At 42.3% G+C, this 18,432-nt stretch overlaps 1 protein-coding gene and 1 long non-coding RNA gene across 6 annotated transcripts in view; one reads left to right on the forward strand and one right to left on the reverse strand.

Annotated features, from left to right (window-relative positions):
• Nucleotides 1-203: 203 nt before the first annotated feature.
• LOC132248572 (uncharacterized) lies at nt 204-17,273 on the reverse strand. Its single transcript, XR_009459809.1, has 3 exons — nt 17,123-17,273; nt 16,139-16,221; nt 204-993 (listed from the first exon to the last, which is right to left on the reverse strand). It is a non-coding gene; the product is annotated as an uncharacterized LOC132248572 (long non-coding RNA).
• Nucleotides 10,937-18,432, forward strand: part of SPMIP2 (sperm microtubule inner protein 2) — a 72,559-nt gene continuing 65,063 nt past the window's right edge. For 2 of the 5 annotated variants that reach the window (XR_009459808.1, XM_059721933.1), the window contains exon 1: nt 12,794-12,958. Coding sequence is in view for 4 of the 5 variants with exons in the window: in XM_059721933.1 (XP_059577916.1) it covers nt 12,838-12,958 (121 nt within the window). In the remaining variant the exon portion in view is untranslated. Of the gene's footprint in view, nt 11,123-12,793; nt 12,959-18,432 lie in introns of those variants that run through there. The other 3 variants (XM_019481447.2, XM_059721931.1, XM_059721932.1) reach the window with 2 other exon arrangements.

Raw genomic sequence — 18,432 nt, forward strand, 5'->3', positions numbered from 1 at the left:
TGGATTTTAGAAGATTGGCGAGTCCTGGGAATGGAATCCCAGTTCATCTCATGGGGGTTACAATCTCAATGCCTCCAACAATGATTAGGGGGAAACTCACTGAGGGGATTTATGTTGTGGGGGGGGGTTGGGGTGGAGAAGATATGATAGTACCTCAGAAAGGCTAGTTCAAACGCTTCCTTGATTAATTTCAAAGTCCTCGGATAGATTTGCCATTCTATTTCATGCATTTTAAAAGAAGTATAAATGCAGAATCAATTTTAAAATAGCTTTAAGATGAAGTTGGCCAAACACATCATGATTTTGTAATAAGCATACAGTAAATTACTTTATCGCCCAACCCTTTGATAATTTTGTGGCTCTAGGTAGAACAAAAGAAAGTTAGACCAACTTCCTATTCAAGATATTTATTCTTAAACTTTCAAGAAACGCTACAGTATTTTCCAGGGTCTTGTATTTTCTTAAAGGACTAAGCAACAAAAACTGTTTCATTGGCTCTGATTCACGTATTTATGCTCTTATAAAGTAAGACTGTAGATGTGGGATCCATAGAGATGTGGTAACTTGTTCCAGCTGTAATTTCCCGTACAATCATTTTTATGAACTTGTCTGCTCATCATTTCCATTCCATCTGTGACTGTGCATAATGAAAGTCAAACAGATCAAATACTGACACTTCCCTTTTCTCCAAATTAAAAGCTAGCAGTCATGTTTGCTTCCCCAAGTGACAAAGGAGAAGCAATCAAAATGTATGGGGCATAACATGGGTCCATTGGGTAGGGTATAGGTTCTGGAGATTCGTTAATCTTCTGCACTTCTTAGGTTTCTCTTCTTCTTGAATGGTCTTCATGAAATAACCCATACAATAGTAATCTTAACAAAAAGAAAGTTTAATAAAAACAGGGGGAAATGGAATGAAAAGAAATTATTTGCTGACAATATCTCAACTTGCTCTTCTCAGAAACTGAATTAGATAAGGCATTTCCAGCTTCACTGTAGAGAAAAAAAGAAAGAATTTGCATGTCAGAAAAGCAAGTCCCTGTTGTGATATTCTCATCAGTCATTCACTACTGCCACATTCATGTTCACCTCCATGCTAAGAAGGTTTGCTAACCTTCTTAGCAAATTCTCTTGGCCCAAGGCCACTATACCTAGTCTCTAACGCAGTTTTCTCCACTTATTTGTACATGCAACCGACTGTGGACTCCTGCTTTCTTTAAGAGATGGCCAAGAGTAAATACAAAGAGCCTTAAAACTGATTAATAAATATCTTCCATTGGCTTGAAGACCTGACTTAGAAACAGTACTTCACAGAATAGCCCCTGCCCCAGTTAGTGTTGTGTGTAGCTCTGTACATAAAACTTTTATCAGCAAAACCATGCCAGTCAATAGTATGATCTTTTGGTGAAATAGGTATATCCATAAAAGCTCTACTTTGAACAGAGTGCCTTACACGAGTATGTCTTATTTCTGCTTCCTGACCAGAGTAAACTATATAAATACTTTATACTGAAATACCCAAGTTCACACCAGAGGTTTCTTTGTCACTTAAAATCTACTGGTATGATTAAAACAGCAACATGTTGATGTATAGACAAACTGTTCTCTCAATGTAGCCTGTCATTCAAACAGGTGGATTCTCTTTCTACTTCCCCTACTCCCCACACTGGCACAAAGGTTCAAATTTTCCATCTTGTGAAGCAGAAGGTTTAGCCCTCTGAGTTTTAGAAATGCCTGACATTTATTCTGGATAGCTCTAACCTGGAATGCATTTTCATTTTTAGGGCAGAAATCACATGAAAAATCTTTTCACGTGGAAAAATGTTCTGGAAAGGTGAAGTGCTACCAATTTTTGACAGCAAGTTATGATATAAGATTGATAGTGGGTTGCCAAGAACCCTGATCACAACTTGCTGTGTGAGGTGTCCTCGGATACGTCATTCAATGCCTGTCTTTAAAATTAGTATAAAAAAATGCCCTTAGACTCATTCATTTCACAAGGGTTCTGTTCAATGTTTGTAAAGAATCTAAGGATTTAAAACACCATATAAGTCCCAAGTATTAATCTCAGTCTTGTAGACAATCTGTGCATTCTCTAAATAAAAATCTTTGTAATAACATCCATCTGCATTTTGAATACAAGAAAGAAATTGTAAGACAGCCTGTCTATGACTGAAGCTTTTTCATGGAGCTAACCCTACTGTTTGGCATTCAGCCAGCTGCAGAAGCCTATGGAGGAGGAAAACAGTTCTGAAGAAAAGAATGTGCATGTTAAGCAGAGGACAGCTTTTGTGAAGGGTGAGAAAAATAAGACAAATATCCTCAACTGCCAAAGTGCTCACTGGTATGTGCAGGAATGAAGTGAAACAGAGGGGAGGAGAAAAAAACTGTAACAGGGCCCTGACACCTCCTCCTCCCACTCATGGTAGTGTTAGCCTATGTGTGCCACAGACTGAAATAAAGTTTATTTCTATCTCAAGACCAGGTCTGATTTGCATTAAGATTTCTCTGTGGAAAAGCACAAGAGGGACTTGTTTGGAGCTCCTTATGCCAACAAAGAATGTGCACGAACTTTCAGAGCTACAGCAGCGATAACGTCAGATGCCTCAAGAAGTTTGGGTATCAGCTGGTTAATGCCAGAATACATGAAGAAAGCACCCAAATGATTACATTTTCTGACACAATGACAATGTCCTTTTTATTCAGCTGGATTTATCCTACTGTCAAAAGTATTTTGTATAATGCTGCTGAGATGTTCAGAACTCACTCCCTAGACCCCCTCATCATGCAGAATCATCATGTGCAAAATCATCAGAAATGCCTGCTGCCTGATGCATATCAGATGTCAGAACTAGGCCCCTGACTTCCTCTCCACACTCATCTATGGATCCATTTCACTCAAGCTGTGCTGCAGATGCATATTGGTGCAATACTGTAACAAACCTATGGAGTTACAGCCAATATGTCCTCCTCCACTTCCTAGAGGGTTTCGATCTCACATCATTAGTCTGCTGTGCCTACGTATCACCCTAGTGGCATCTCTCAAACACTTAAGGAACCAATAACATAAAAATTAAAAGTACAGCAAAAGACTTTCCATGATGATCCCTTCTGAGGACTTTTAGAAATTGCTCTGGTTCCTCCATTAAAATCTTTTGCATGCTAGAGATTTCTCCAATAATAAATCATAACTTTCCATTAGATGAAAACTTTCCTCTTAACCCAAGGGCTTGTCTCTACTACAAAATTGACTTGAGTTATAGCTCAAGCATTGCCCCTAACTCATGCCCCATCCAGGCAACTAGGATTCTGCCTGCAGAAGTGTTTGTGCAATGCAGAGGTAAATGCACATAATCTGAGCTAGACTAACTTGAGAGATGCAGTTCAAGTGTAGATAGTTCAAGTTACTTCTGCAGTGAAAACATACCCAGAGGGATCCATGGACCATTTCCAAATTAGCCAAATTCAGCCTTGTAATTAGTGCTGAATTTGACAATCTCTCTCTCTAGATAGATAGATAAATAGATAGATAGATATGTATATATATACATATATATATATAGTCAAGGTAGCATTATGATATGACCCATACTCTCCAAATCTTGAAAGTGTGAAAAGAACAACTTAAGGCAGAGTGTCAAACTCATCTGGCCCTGCAGGCCAGATGTGTGGCCTGGGACTGGTCCATGGGCCAGGTGAATGGTGTGGGGCCACCCTTTTGGGGCAGATCAGGCCCACAGCCCCCAAAGACCCTCCATTCCATATGCCAGATCCAGTGGTGTTTAACTGGCTGGTCCAAAGCAGGAACTGGATCCAGCATGTGGGGCACCCATGGAGCCCCTCCCCACCACATGCCAGATCTAGCACCCACAGTGCCTGCTCTGGCTTGTCCACAGGCCACAGGCACTGGATCAGGCAAGATGAGGTGAGGAGGGGTGCTAAACTGGCCTCAAACAGAGCTAGTACTGAGTACTGAGGGCTAGTACTGATGTGGCTCCACAGGTTGGATCTGGCCTGTGGGCTGTATCTTTGGCACCCCCAGTTCAAGGCAAAAATCTTCAACACACCATGCCAGCTTTGCATCACCTTTAATAGTATAATATCCATCAAGAATCATTAATTTCTACCTTCAACACATACCAAAAAAACAATACAGGGCCCAACATTATCCAGTTTGCTTTTTTCTCTAAAATATGGACAACAACCTCATACTTTCTTGTACAGACATATCTGACTGTCACTGTCATTCATTTGGAAATGTGTTCCAGTTTAAAACTGATGAGACAACTGATAAGATTTTCTCTGATATAGCAGATGTAAAAAACCATGTGTGTGTTGCAGCTGCAGTGCTGCCTGTGCCCTCTGCCTCCGAGGTGGACAACTGGCAGCTGGAAAGCAAGCAACATAGTTGTAGAAGGCTTGCAGAAGCTATTCCATTTGTTATGGAGCTGATACAAAAACTGAATGGATTTTTTGCAAAAAAAAAACCCTTTTGCTTTGAAATTGTTTGACCTATTCTAATCTGTAGCCCACCAACGCATGCCATTCACTTATTCCTTGAAGTAACCTTACTTATTTGATCTGGTCCACCCATATTTAGTGCTGGTATAACTAAGTCAGGTAGCAGTGTGATTTTTACGAATACAGTTACACTGGTACAATCTATTAAGTAGATCCCATGAGGATATACATGTCTGAATGTGACCATTGTTTATTCCCTTTCTTGTGTGAGGTTATGCTATTCCAGTGTAAACATATCTATTGTAGGAAAAGTAATATTACTTGAACTACTTTGGCATATTAAAGTGGTACATCTATTCTGTGTAGGCAAGGCCTTAAGGATGGGCCTGACCTCTGGGCTCTGGGATGTTAGGTCTCAGTTAAGCCCATGAGTGTGCAAAACTAAGCCAGGGTGCATCAGATATCTGAACATGGAAGACTTGGATTTGGTGCATCTTAGATGACTGCATGCCAGACCACAGAACAGTCCAACTGAATGGATCAAGAGGATGGTGTAGTGGGCGTGACAAGTCAAGAGAATGAGGGAATAGAGGTAGAAAATTAAATAGCCTTGGGAGGAAGGAGACAGGAAAAAGGTCTATTGAGCAGGTAACTCTTAGTGGCCCAATGTAGACTCCCAACAGCTCAGTTCCTACTCAAATGTCAACATTTGCCAGCTATCATGTACAAAAGACAAATATCCCTGCTCTAACAACCAGTGATGCAAAACAATATCCAATACACTGCAGATAGGACTGGACTCTGAAAATAATAATCAAAACTACTCCTCTAGTACTCAGTGGCTGCATCTACACAAGACGCTTACTGTGCAGTAGCTTACTGTGCAGTAGCTCTTTACATGGTAACTGGTGTTACCGCACAGTAGCATCCCAGCATGGTTGCCTAGTGACACTTACTGCGCAGTAGTAATGAGCTACTGTGCAGTAAGCGTCACTAAGCAACCGTGCCGGGACACTACTGCACAGTAACGCCAGCTACTATTCAGTCATTTAGTACTTGGTTATGCAAGCGGCTCATGTAGACGTGCCCAGTGATCATCATTTCTATTCTAGCCTTACTGGGATGTGCTCAGGCCTGAAGGGTTTACGGTAGCATAATCAGAAGATAACCAGGACAAGTGACACAAATCCATAAAATGAGGTAACCACCCAATCCAGTGCAAATTTTACTTGTTTGGGTTTCATCTCTCTGCTGTCTTCCCAAAACAATAGTTTATTAAAGGCATACAGACTGTTATTACCTGTGTCTCTTCTGCCTAGCTAGGCATGATAAAAACTACCTATTGTGCAAGCTACTCTGGGATAGTTGGTTGGATGTCTTCCCATTCCTGGTGCAGATATAATTTGCATTATTACACAAAAATGATGCAAATTACACAGGGCTATTGCATTAGTCAGTCCTGGGCCTCAGAGGTTATGACTTCATTACAGATTTAATTTGGGTTTGGGGACCAGTGTTTGAGTCTTCATACCATAAAACCAAACTTAAGTTGATGTGCCCTCAATGGCATGAGATGTGAGGAGTTCTGAGGGGACTATCCAACCCTGGTTGTCAATACTGCACTAAACAGAATTATTCTAGGAGTTGTTTCAAAGAAGGAAAATGTATCCATCTTTCCCTGGCCTCTCTGCAGAAGTGTTCTTAGCTCATCAGCTTACTAAAGTAAACAACTCCCAGCTTGGCATGCTCTGGATTTCTGATCATGGCTTCTGTTCCAACTGGTGACAAGGCATGGATCCAACTCAAGAGGATGACCTATTACAGTAGCTGGCATTATTGCAACTCTCATCTTATCAACAGGAAGCAAACACAGACACACGACAGTGAAGAGTATTTTACTAGAGGCTTGTCACCCTGAAAAGGCAGTGGTATACCTTGCTAAGAAAATCACACAGAATGCATGTAGCTATAGCAGAGTGGAGACAGCAGCATGTAGGTTTTAATAACTGTGAATACTTCCTTATGCTGATTGGAGAGTCTGGCAGTCTACTGAGGATTGTGGGAAGGAGCAGAGGACTATCAACACTTGAATTAACTAAGACCATCGGTACTGTATGTGTGTTTTTCCAATCATATGCTGCTGCACCTGACTTAATATTAACTTTATTTATTAAAATCCTACTCACAAGACCTCTGATTTCATATTTTGGTTCCTTCACAATTCTCAGATGGAGATTGCCTAATCCATCAAATTTGAGTACATTGAACTCTTTTGAGTTTTCTTCCAGACTGGATGTAGTGATTTCTGTTTTCATACCCTGATTTTTTTTTTCAGCTCCTGTCTTAACCTCCACATCCAACATCATCACCCTTATTGAAAAATGAAGCAAAGTATTCATTTATTTTTTGATCCATACATGGATTATTCTTAAAGATTGGCCTAGCCTCATGTCATATACACCCTATTTCTTTCCTTGTTCTCTTTTTATTTATATGGCTGAAGAACAGGGGGGGATCAACAGCAAATAGGCAGAGCTCTTTTCTCCCCAGCACCACCTGGGGTGACGAGGAACAATGGTCATAAGCTGATGATGAATAGGTTTAGGTTGGAGATCAGAAGGCAATATTTTACAGTTAGGATGGCCAAAATCTGGAACCACCTTCCCAGGGAGGTGGTCCTCGCCCCTACCTTGGGCGAATTCAAGAGGAGGTTGGACGATCACCTGTCTGGGGTCTTGTGACCCCATCATTCATTCCTGCCTGCGGCAGGGGGTCAGGCTAGATGATCTGTTCAGGTCCCTCCTGACCCCAGCTACTATGAAACTATGAAATCTTTTGTTATTTAATTTTCCATGCAAAGTCTAACTTATATTGACTTTTGTCATTTCTCACTTTATCTGTATTCTTCCTTATCTCTTCTCTGATATTTAACTTTCTTTGCAGATCAAACTTTTTTTCCATTCCTTGTATGCTCCCTGCTTATGCCTGATATAATTTTTGAGGTGGTTGTTCATCCAGGTGGCTATGAATCCCTTCCCTATATGTTGTTTCCCTTGCTTGAGATACCAATTCAAAATGCTTTTACAACTTTTCATTTAAGAAATTCCAAGTCTTTCTCACATTCAAGCCCTTGAACTGCTCAGTCCAGTTGACTTGACTAACTAGTTCCTTTAATTTCTCAGTTTGCCTTTTTTAGAATCAGTAACTTCAGCTGCAGGCATACTTTAGTTTATTCTTCCATTTGATTTAAATTGAATCTAAACATGATCCTTACATTCCAGATTATTTTCTACAACCAGCTCTTTGCTAATGCCCTTACTACTTTTAAAACCAAATCTAAAAGAGGATCACTACTTTTTGATTTATCAAGTATTTGGTTAAGCAATCTGTCAGCTATCAATGCCAGAAAAACCATGCTCTACCAATTTTTGCAGCATTTGTTCTCTGATCTGCATCTGGGAAGTTAATGTCATCCATAATAACACATTTCATGGTAGCATTTATCTGTCTCATAACAGAGATCAGAGGCAGAAATCTCTGTCTCTATTCATAATCAACCCTGGAGGTCTATAGCAGACTCCATTCAATACTCCAGAGGAGTCTTTGTTGCTATCTTTCCCTTAATTCATTCAAAAGACTCTGACTCAAAAGAATTGGTTTTATTTCTTCTTATTTCTTTACTATCACATCATTAATGTACACTACTATTTCACCACCTTTCTGTGAGGTTGTCAATATTTTTGGAAGGTATAGTTAGCCACAGCCTTCAAGATTAGGTCTTAAGTAACAAAAAAATCAATTATGGGGTTATCTCAGTAGTGATCCCAACTCTTGCCTGCCACATCTTGATGTAAAAGGGTTTCTATCGGGAGGGTTGAATTTTAAACACCACTAGACAACTTACTTGTTTCCAAAGGGGCTCAACCAAATTCTCCTGACTAGCTCGCACTCTCTTTGAAGTTGTCCCAGCTCCTGCACCATGTTCCCTGCGACGCTTCTTCAGCCCATGTCTCCCAGCTTAGAATAATTCTTCTGAGTCCCTCAGCCAGCTGGCTGCTGGATCACCACAGCCACAGCCCTCCCACCTGTCTTCCTGGGTTCCTCAATGTGCAGCATCACTCTCCTTATCTTTACCTGGGTCGTTCTCTGTCTCTCCCTCTTTCCAGGGCTGCTCTAGCTTTATGGAGCAGCAGCTCTGGAAACACAACTCCAGGGGAGCTCTCTTTTCCTTCACCTGCTCCTGTCGGCTCTTGGGCAATATCAGCACTGTCTTCTTCTCCTCCTTACACTTTCCCGTTATTTCTCTTTCCTGAACACTGCATACTCTCCAGCACCTGTGTTCTAGTCACAATTGTATTCCATGATACTTCTTGTACCTCTATAATATACTGTATTGCTAGTTCGTCCATTGTGTTCCTTTTTTTTTTTAACATTCTTGTAAAAACTTTTAGCTGATTCCTGCTGGCCATATTCAGTTCCCCAATGAGATCTGGCACTGTCCCTTTCCTAACTGCATCACTTCCCCAACTATAGCTCTTATCACTAGGGACCTACTTAAATTGCAGTTTCGCAAAAATGGCAGTTTCTGAAATAACCATGAAAAATGGTATTAACCACGATTTCCCAGGAAATCAACCACAAAAAAAAAAAAAAAGACCGTAATAAAAACAAAATGCTGGCTCTCTAGTGGGAGCCAGGAGTCCTTGCTGCCACTGCAGCCCAGCCTCACAGCCTGTCCAAGAGGAATTGTGCTGGCTAGTGGGGTGACATGAAGAGCAGCGATCAAGATGGCAGCTGGTCCCTCGTGCCTCTCCACCAATCAACACTGAGGGCAGCCAGCAATCAAAATGGCAGTTGCCTCTCATCTCTGCTTTACCCAGCACTTCTCCACCAATCAGTGCTAAGGGATGGGGCCTTTCTGCCAATTAGTGCTGAGAGGCAAGGCTGCCACAAAATTACTCTGAAATTGGCTCTTTGCACCTTGACCAAGCCACAAAAATTGCTTTCTCTTGCTGCAAGTGAGGTAGGCCCCTACTCATCAGTATTAGTACTTTAGTACTCATACTGCTGTCCATCTGCCTAAAGATATTTCTTTATCTGCAGCTGCATCCTCATGTGCTTGGTTTTCCTCTTCCTGTGTACTAAACTAGAAGTTTTTAAGTTGTATCCAAACTGCAAACCAGACCAAGTAAAACTCAGGGTTACCAAGCAAAGTAAAAACATCACATGCACGTATAACTCCACTCCACTCCACTTCCTGGTTCTTTTCAATCCAGTTACCCTGGATTTAGAGCATCAGCCATCTTGAGTTGAAAGTATCTGTAAATGTAGGCTATGAAGCACCTGATTAAGTAGGCTATAGCCTATGAAAGCTCATGCCTCTTTGAACAAGTTAAGTCTATAAGGCACCACACTGCCCTGCCTTCTGCTTAACTTCAGGTTAACATGACTAACTACTTCCCTATAAAAGGTGTCTAAGAAAGCAAAAAAGAATGATCAATTGGCAAAAGATAAAATAAATTCTGCATTCATTAGACAAGCAAGTGGAAACTGGAATTAAACTGAACACCTTAGCTTGCCTTGTTTTGTTAGTGTGAAGTCAAAAACAGAAAGCTATGTATGGAAATGAGAGACATAATTAGTTGTGTTAGTCTGAAGTCAAGTAGAAGGCAAGGTAAATTTGCACCTCAGAGACTAACCACAGTGTGTGTGTGTGTATATATATATATATATATATATATATATATATATATAGTGCTTTCTTTTGTGGTTTCTTTTTTCAGCTTTCAGTTTATTAAGCCCTGGTCCAATTACTGGTATAAACTTACAAACTCACCACATATCTGGTCTGCAAATATGTTGGCAAGTATCATGCTAAAACTGTAAATTTATAGTGGATAGACTGAAGTCATGATGCATCATCTTTGAATATAATTACTGTAGTATTAATTGTATTACTGTAGTGCTGAGGAATCCTAGTTACGGACCCAACTCCACTGTAGCATATGCTGCATAATCACAGAAAGTAAACTCCACCAGGGTTTACAATCTAGGTGTAAGACAGGAGACAAGAGATGAATGCAGACAGAAGGGGCAATCCAAGAAAACAATGAAACAGTAATAGTCAGCAAAATCGTTAGTGCTTACCATAGCTCTGGATTTAAATGTCTCTCCTGAACAGTAAAAAACAGTCAAAACGAATGCTAGAAGAAAGGTTTGAGAGAAAGACTGGCAGATCCTCAGGCAGATCACCCCAACAGGCCAGAGATCTGTGCTGATCAGTGCATGCTGCCTTGGAAAAAGTCAACCTTAAACATTCACCCACCGCTACTACCCAGAAAGCTGGACACCCATCAAGGTGGAGAGCCAACCCCCCACCCCAGTTCAGACCCCCAGGGAATGCGTCAGGCCTGTGGAACCCTTGAGCTTGCACATTCCCAGGGGCTTGAAGTCACAATGCAGCAGGGAGGAGCAAGCGGGGTCCCCAGCAACCGGCCAGTGCTTGGCTCTTGATCTGTCAGCTGGAGACAGATCCCCGCATCGCTGGGAGTGAGCCTCTCTGGATAACCAGGGGCCAAGGCAAGGGTTTGCACCATGCCTTTGAAGACCCACACTCCCTCCCAGCAAGCAGCGTTTTCTGGGAAGAGACTGGTATTCACAGGTAACTGATGGCACTCAAGCCCCTGGTATTGGAGGCCAGAGCAGCATTGCAGCCCCTACCTAGCCAACACCACTGGAGCCTCCTCCTTCAGCATCCTAGAGCTGCAAGAACTTTACTCCCCATTACACCCATGCATTATTCAGAAGCAATGTGGGTAGAGGAGTGGTAAGACACTGGCTTTGCTTTTAAGGCTGCACCAGCTTCATTCTCTCAGCTGCTTTTCCTATCTGGCTTTCTTCTCCTCGCTTTCTCTCCCTCCCCCCCTTGGTTAAACTGAGCAAGGCAATTTCTCCATGTTGCATCCAGAGGTATTTAGTTTTTATGCCCCAGAGGGATCCCCAGCACACAGAGGCAGTAACATGAACTTGACACTTTTTCCAGTGGGATGCCTTTGTGCTCTGCTCAGCAGAGCTCATTCCTTATTTAAAAAGTGTGGCCTGCATTTAGGTACTAAACAAAGGAACTTTATCAGCCTCTGAGAAGGGAGCAGCACCATATCTGAAGGCCTGTAGGAAAATCTCCAGCTGATAGCAAACAGGGATTTCTCAGCCTTACAGTTTAATAGCTGTTACAAAGCGGTATTCTTACTAGGAACACATTTGAATTTCAAATGTGGAGGGGGGGAGGGGGAGCAGTACAAAGAACAAGCTTAGGAATTAACCTGAGGGACTGAAAATAAATATCGGTGTATTTAAAGTTTGAAAAGCACCTCTCTTATGAGAGCCATTTAAAAAAAAAACAACCAAAAAACAAAATGTAGAGCCTTCATATTAAATCACACTAGTAACAATAGGTGAAATTTGGATTATACCAAGTTAAAGATTATCTGACAGATTTCAGGGTTCTTTTACAGTAGTTGAATAACAGTTCACTGTAAAATCACTTAAATCCTCTCTTTCATCCTCAAAGGAAATAGGAAATAAAATGTCAGTTGTAGATATTATTTTATAATTAAAGTATGCACACTTCATACTGAATACACTAGGCTTTCATCTGTATATCATATGCTAGTATAGCTGTGACACTGTGGTATTGTCCCAGAAAGAAGCTCTAAGTAAAATTATTGCCTTTCATTCCAAATTTGTGGACATTAACAGCTACTGAAATTAGCATATCAGCACATCTAGAGCCATACAGAGGCAGCTGCCAAGCTGACCGTTTCAAGGTAGTACACCTGCATATTTCTGTAGAGGACTTGAAACTAAACAAACACTAACAGGACTTCATTGAACAGCCTAGCAGAGTATTTTGAAAAGTGCTTTTTTTGCACATTCTTATTTTTTCTACAGAAGTGCTGCTAAAGTAAGCTAGTTTTGACCTAACATAATCTCTCTGGGCCTTATTTGCCTCCTAAAAAATATCTTTGGGAAGTAGACAAGTTCTGCTGAAATGTCCACCAAGTTTATGATGTCATTTTCTCTAAATATCCCAATGGATATTTCACTTACAAGCACAAAGAAGAGGCTGGCTGGCTGGTTTCATACCGCCATGAATCTCTGGACATCAGAAGCTCCTTGGTAATGTACAGCTCTGAGCACATCTTTTTACAGCATCTGATGAAGTGAGCTCCAGCTTATGAAAGATTATAATATATATACAACTAAATGATATTATATACATAATTCATCACCATTCTTTGCCTGCTCCATGATGGTGTATGACTGCATATGTTATACAATAATAACAGATCTTTCACAGATCCCTTTGAAGTTAAGATGGGAGTTAAGCAAGCCTTCATCATCACTCCAAGACTCTTCTCAATATTCCTTACCGTGATGCTACATCTGAACACCAACAAGCTTCCAGTTGGAGTGGAGCTAAGCTATCAAATGGATGGTAAGCTATTTAACCTCAGCTAACTCCAGTGGTGATGCATAGGGGGTGCACGTGCACCCCCTGAGAGCTCTGGTGCACCCCCTGTCAGCCAGTGTTCCTGGGCAGGGAGGGCAAGTGTTCCCAGGCAGGTAGGGCAGGCAAGAGCAGTGGTGCCCCCCTTGAGAGCGCTGGCCAGGGAGTGGGGGCACCAGGAAGTGCTAGTGGCACACTGCTGTCACTTGCAGGTTGGTGGGATTGGCCACAGGAGGACTTCCCCCCGGTTGGCAGGATCAGCCATGGAGGGACTGCCCCCCAGTCACTGACTGTCCGCTGGGGGGAAGTGCCCACCCTGACTCAGGATACCCATCGCCCATGGCTAACTCCAAGCCAAAACCAAGACCACTGGACTTTAGTCATTGAGCTCCAGTATGTTGATGATTCTATAGTGTGTGCTCACTCAGAAGCAGACCTTCAAGCAATCATCAATGTCTTTACTGAGGCATACAAGAAAATGGGACTGATGCTTAACATTCAGAAGATGAAGGTCCTCCATCAACAAGCTGTTCATGAGCAGTCTTGAGCTCTAGTCATTTAGATTCATGGTGAGACTCTGGAGAACAGTGAGCATTTCCCATACTTCAAAAGCCATCTCTCACAGAAGCCCGATACCAACAAAGAAATCGGATATGGATGAAGAAATCCAACATCACCTCAAGTATGCAAGTGCTGCCTTCAGATGCCTGAGGAAATGGGTGTTCAAAGATCACGATATCAGATCAGAAACCAAGCTCATGGTTTATCAAGCAGTTGTGATCCCCACCTTACTGTACAGAACTGAGTTGTGGACAACGTACAGGAGATACCTCAAGTTGTTGGAGAAGTACCATCAGCACCACCTGCAGAAGAACCTTCAAATCTAGTGGGAAGATAGATGTACCAACATGAGTACTGAGGTGATGATTATCCAATATCAACTTAATTGGGCTAGCCCCGTGTCAGGGGTTGGTGCTGTAAGGCCTTGACCCCATCTGACCTGGTGTCTTCCCTGCAAAAGGACACCAGGATATGGAAAGGCTATCCTACCCACCAGCTGTGCTCTGATATTGTTTTCTCACCTGCCATGATTTTGATCTCACTTCTACTGGGGAGCTAGATCCACTGGGTGATACCTCAATGCCTGTTGGAGGAATTTCTTCATGGGGCTCCTCCCCTACACCCCACCCTTACCACTCCCCAATGTTAGTAGACATTTTGATCTCATAAGCAGGCCCCTTGGGCTACTGATGGTAGGTTTATCTGGGCTGCCCAGAATTTACATCTAGTCTTACTGTTAGGCATGACGAAGCCCTTTAGTGAGGCTGAAGATTCTTGAGTTGTAGATCAGCAAAGACTCTTCCTCTGTTGTGGGGTACACTGACAGGAGGCTTCTGTGTATTCAAATCAATTCCTTTTTAATAGTCCCCACACAACCCAACATTAATCCATTGGCCCTGTGTTATCTTTGGGGTCAATTTTCCCCTGATAAACTGTTTTCTTTAATAGTCCCATGGGGGGGGGGGAGCACTCAAAAATGAATTCAGAATAAAAAAGAAACAACTCCAAAGTACTCAAGCAATGCTTCTATCAATTCATTCTACCCTCTGGAAGCCAATGTTGGCTACCAAGTCTGGCACCATACTAAGGGGCTGCTCCATTATCAATTTACTCTCAGTCTTCCAACAATCACAAAGAAAAACCAAATAAAAAACTGGCAAAGCCTTTCCACTGGGCCCAGCTCACCATGGATTCAGGCTCCCACACCCCTCTTACCCAGTTCCTCTTCAGTCTGAGTGCCTAGCTTCAGTCAGTCCATTGATGTCCTGCACCCTGGTGCCTGAGGTAGTTGGTAATCCTCTGATTGCCTGTGCTCACCACTTGTGCACTTCACCCAATGTTTGCAACCAACAGATGCAAGCAGGAGAGTGCTCCAGCATCTTCTCCACTGTGACAATGCAGTCTTCCCTCAGCTGCCTTCTCTGTGGCTGGAAGTACCTCTCTGGGCACTGCCGCTGCCAACCTGGATTGAGCACTGGGTCTTGAAGTGCGGCACAATGCTCTGGTCCCTGGCAGCATCCCAGGCTCTGCCTGAGGTAAGTGGGAGAGCCAGATCAATCTCAGGCTTCCTTCCACTTCCAGGATCTCTCCTTCCACACCATGTCATCTAGATGTCTGATTCCAGACTCCCAAAGTAAGCTTTATTCTCCCAGCTCAGTCAAGAGAAGGGCAAAGAAAACACTTCAAGAACATCCTCAAGGCCAGCTTGAAAAAATGCAATGTTGACATCAACTCATGGAAGACTATTATGCAGGACTGCCCCAAATGGAGGAAGAGTCTGCTACAAGGAACTTAATACTTTAAAACCTCACAATGGCAACAGGAGATGGAAAAGTGGGAGCAGCAGAAACAGTGTGTCATGGACCAAACCAAGAATATGGCACCACCACCCTGCATGGAAACATGTCTGATTTGCAGTAGAGTTTGTTGATCCCAGATCAGCCCTGTCAGCCATCTTCAGGTGCACAGATAAGACAATCATGGAAGACAACCATTCTCAACTGCGAGGGGATTGCCTAGGAAGATAATATAAATACAGCTAGTCTATAGGGTGCAAACCTACCCTGCCTTCTTAACAATTTCCTAGGTAGTCTCATGGCAGCCCTTTAAGCATTCCCTGTCAATGTTTACTCCTAAAATTGTCTAGGAAGTCTGATACTGTGGAATAGGTGCTGCAAAAGTTAAGTCATTATCATCATCTTGTACAGGATACTCCCATAGGTATAGCCAACCTCAGTCATGGACAGACTGAAATTGGCTTTTAAGTGTTTAAATTGATTTTAATTGATTTAAAGTATATCTTTACAAGTCAACATATGTTTTAAGAAGCTTATTTTAAAACTGATTTTGTTGAAACAGGTGCAAGAATTGCATACAGACAAGGCTTCAGCTCCTAACAATCCCTATGTTTATAGCTGCAAAGTACAGTGTCCTTACTGGAAGGCCTTTTGATCTGGAAGTATCACCCACAATGGTAGAACAGAATCAATCAAGAGAAATTATTTGGGTGCATATGGTTGAAACTGTTCACTCAGGAATTTTTCAGGTTGAATCAGTAGCCAAATTGAGATTAGAGTTGAGTTCTCTTTTTTCAAATCCAGTCCTCACCTTAGCAGAACAGACCTCTCAGCTTCCTCTTATTTAAGCAGAGTCCTTCTACTTGCCTTTCACTGTGTGCTGGGTTCTAAGTCCTATAGAGACAGAATGAAAAGGACAGAAAGACCAGTCAGAAACAGAGATTTCTGGGAGTACTATTGGGAAGACTTCCTATGGGTAAGCCCTGTAGCACCTGGATGAGTTCTGACCATGTGTAAGGAAGGGATAAACATGAAACTATGTGTAACTTGAGCCACAGAGAAGCTTTCAGGCATCAAGCTGAGGAATTTTAATATTATTAGCAAACAAAACTTTATGTTTTGCATGGAAAAAGTAAACTATTTGTCAAAGATATTTTAATCCTCATACATTCTTCCCCTTAACATCCCCTACATGACTTTTCTTTAAAGCATGTTTATTACATACGTCCCTTCACTCTTCATATCATGGCACTAAAACCCTCCTTTTTTGTTTTGCATGGCCTGTTTGTTAACTTATGTATTCTTTTCCCTTGCCCAGGGAAGAACACAGCCTCTAGGTTGTACTTACGACCTTCTGTTCTGGCAAAGCAGGGCCAGGGGCTTTAGATCTTTTGTTTCATTTTCTCTTTCCAGGCTCTGTATTGTACAACTTTGCATTCACAACATTTTGCACCTTTTAATGGCTAGCATTTTTATACAAGGCAATTTCTATTCTGCATAAATTGATAGGGCTGCCAGCAAAATGTTCATATGTTCATATATGTTCATATGATTGGATAGCTGTATTTGCAATGGCATTTTCCTGGAAAATCCTCAGTGTGGTACTACCATCATTAAGAGCAATACTGGGAATGCTAGCATACACCAAGCAATATAATGGCCAGCCTGTCTGTGTTGTTAATGCTAAAACTGATATCCAGCAATGGGAGATTTCTAGCTACTGCATTTTCTCACATACCACACATACTCCCCCCCACCCCCCCCCCCAAAAAAAAATAAAATAAAAGACACACACCTCGTTTTGGGAAGGCAGAATGAAAGAAAAATGTTTTTTCCAGGGTTATGGTTGTATACAGCAAGGATAGACCACAATCTTCAGCTTACTCATCCTCCCTTTCCTTCACAGGAAAAAGATACAGATTTCATTCTTTCACAGCTAAACTGGCAACAACTTTTGGCTGCTGAGCCAAAAGCTGAAACTGTAGCTTCTGCTGATGTCTGAACTCCATGGGCATACCTAGAATTCTAAAAGGAGCTAAAAACAGTTTGAAGAACTGTGAAATAGGAGAAGAGAGCTCAGGAGCAACCAACAGATAGCAAAATTATCAACAAAGTACAGCTTGATTGGTTGAAAATGAAGAGCATTGAAAAGGAGAGGAGGGCATTAACCTGTCTGGAATCAGATAGATCAGGGGTGTCAACCTCTTCCAGCCCTGTAAGCTAGATAAGCATTGTCAGGCCAGTCTTTGAGCCAGATTGGGCCATGCCAGAGCCAGAGAGAAGGCCTGTTTGGTGGGATACTATGTTCAGCTCACTCCCCATGTGCATCAGCCCCTCTCCAGGGATCAGGCCTGGGTACCACATGCAGCATGTATAGCACCAGGTCCAGCCCATGCACTGCCTGCAGCACAGGCCCCAGAGTGGAGTCGGCATGGGCTCAATGCCATATGCAAGATAGATTGGATGTACCAGCCCCCTGGGCTGTGGGCAGTGCCTGTAGTGCTGGATCCAAGACCCACAAACTGGATCATATGGCTCCATTGGCCTGGATCTGGCTTGTTTGGCACCCCTAAAATAGATTATAATAAGTTGTCAAGTCAATCAACTCCCTCAGGATTGCCTGAATAGAAGTGCCATTGCTGCTGCTGGGCAGTTAGGTTTAAATTTTGGCTGGAGCAGGAATCAAAGCAGGGTATGACTGCATGACTGCATCCATTGGATCTGCCTCTGCTGAGCTCTGCCCTTCTGCCACGAGACTCCCAGACAGAAGACAAGTAAAAGAAGCAACAGCTATCTTACAGCATTTCCATGCATCTGTCTGTCATGGGTAAGGCATGGGCTCTAATTTTGGAAGGCTAAGTTTTAGGGGAAAGATGCATGTGGTATGGAAGTAAATATGGTATTTGAGCCAATCAGATTTTGAATCCCCATGCTACATACTATGCCAGGAATGTTTCTGCCCTGTGAATGCACTGTATGCTGCTACTGAAATTAGTGGACAGATTCCCACTGACTTCACTGACAGTTTGTCAGACCCCAAATACACTCTTTCAAGCAACTTTTTCTGTGGAGAGCACTCTTTTTGAGAACGGAAAGGAAAAGGAA

Source organism: Alligator mississippiensis, chromosome 2 (assembly GCF_030867095.1).
Source record: "Alligator mississippiensis isolate rAllMis1 chromosome 2, rAllMis1, whole genome shotgun sequence".
Classification (NCBI taxonomy): domain Eukaryota; kingdom Metazoa; phylum Chordata; order Crocodylia; family Alligatoridae; genus Alligator; species Alligator mississippiensis.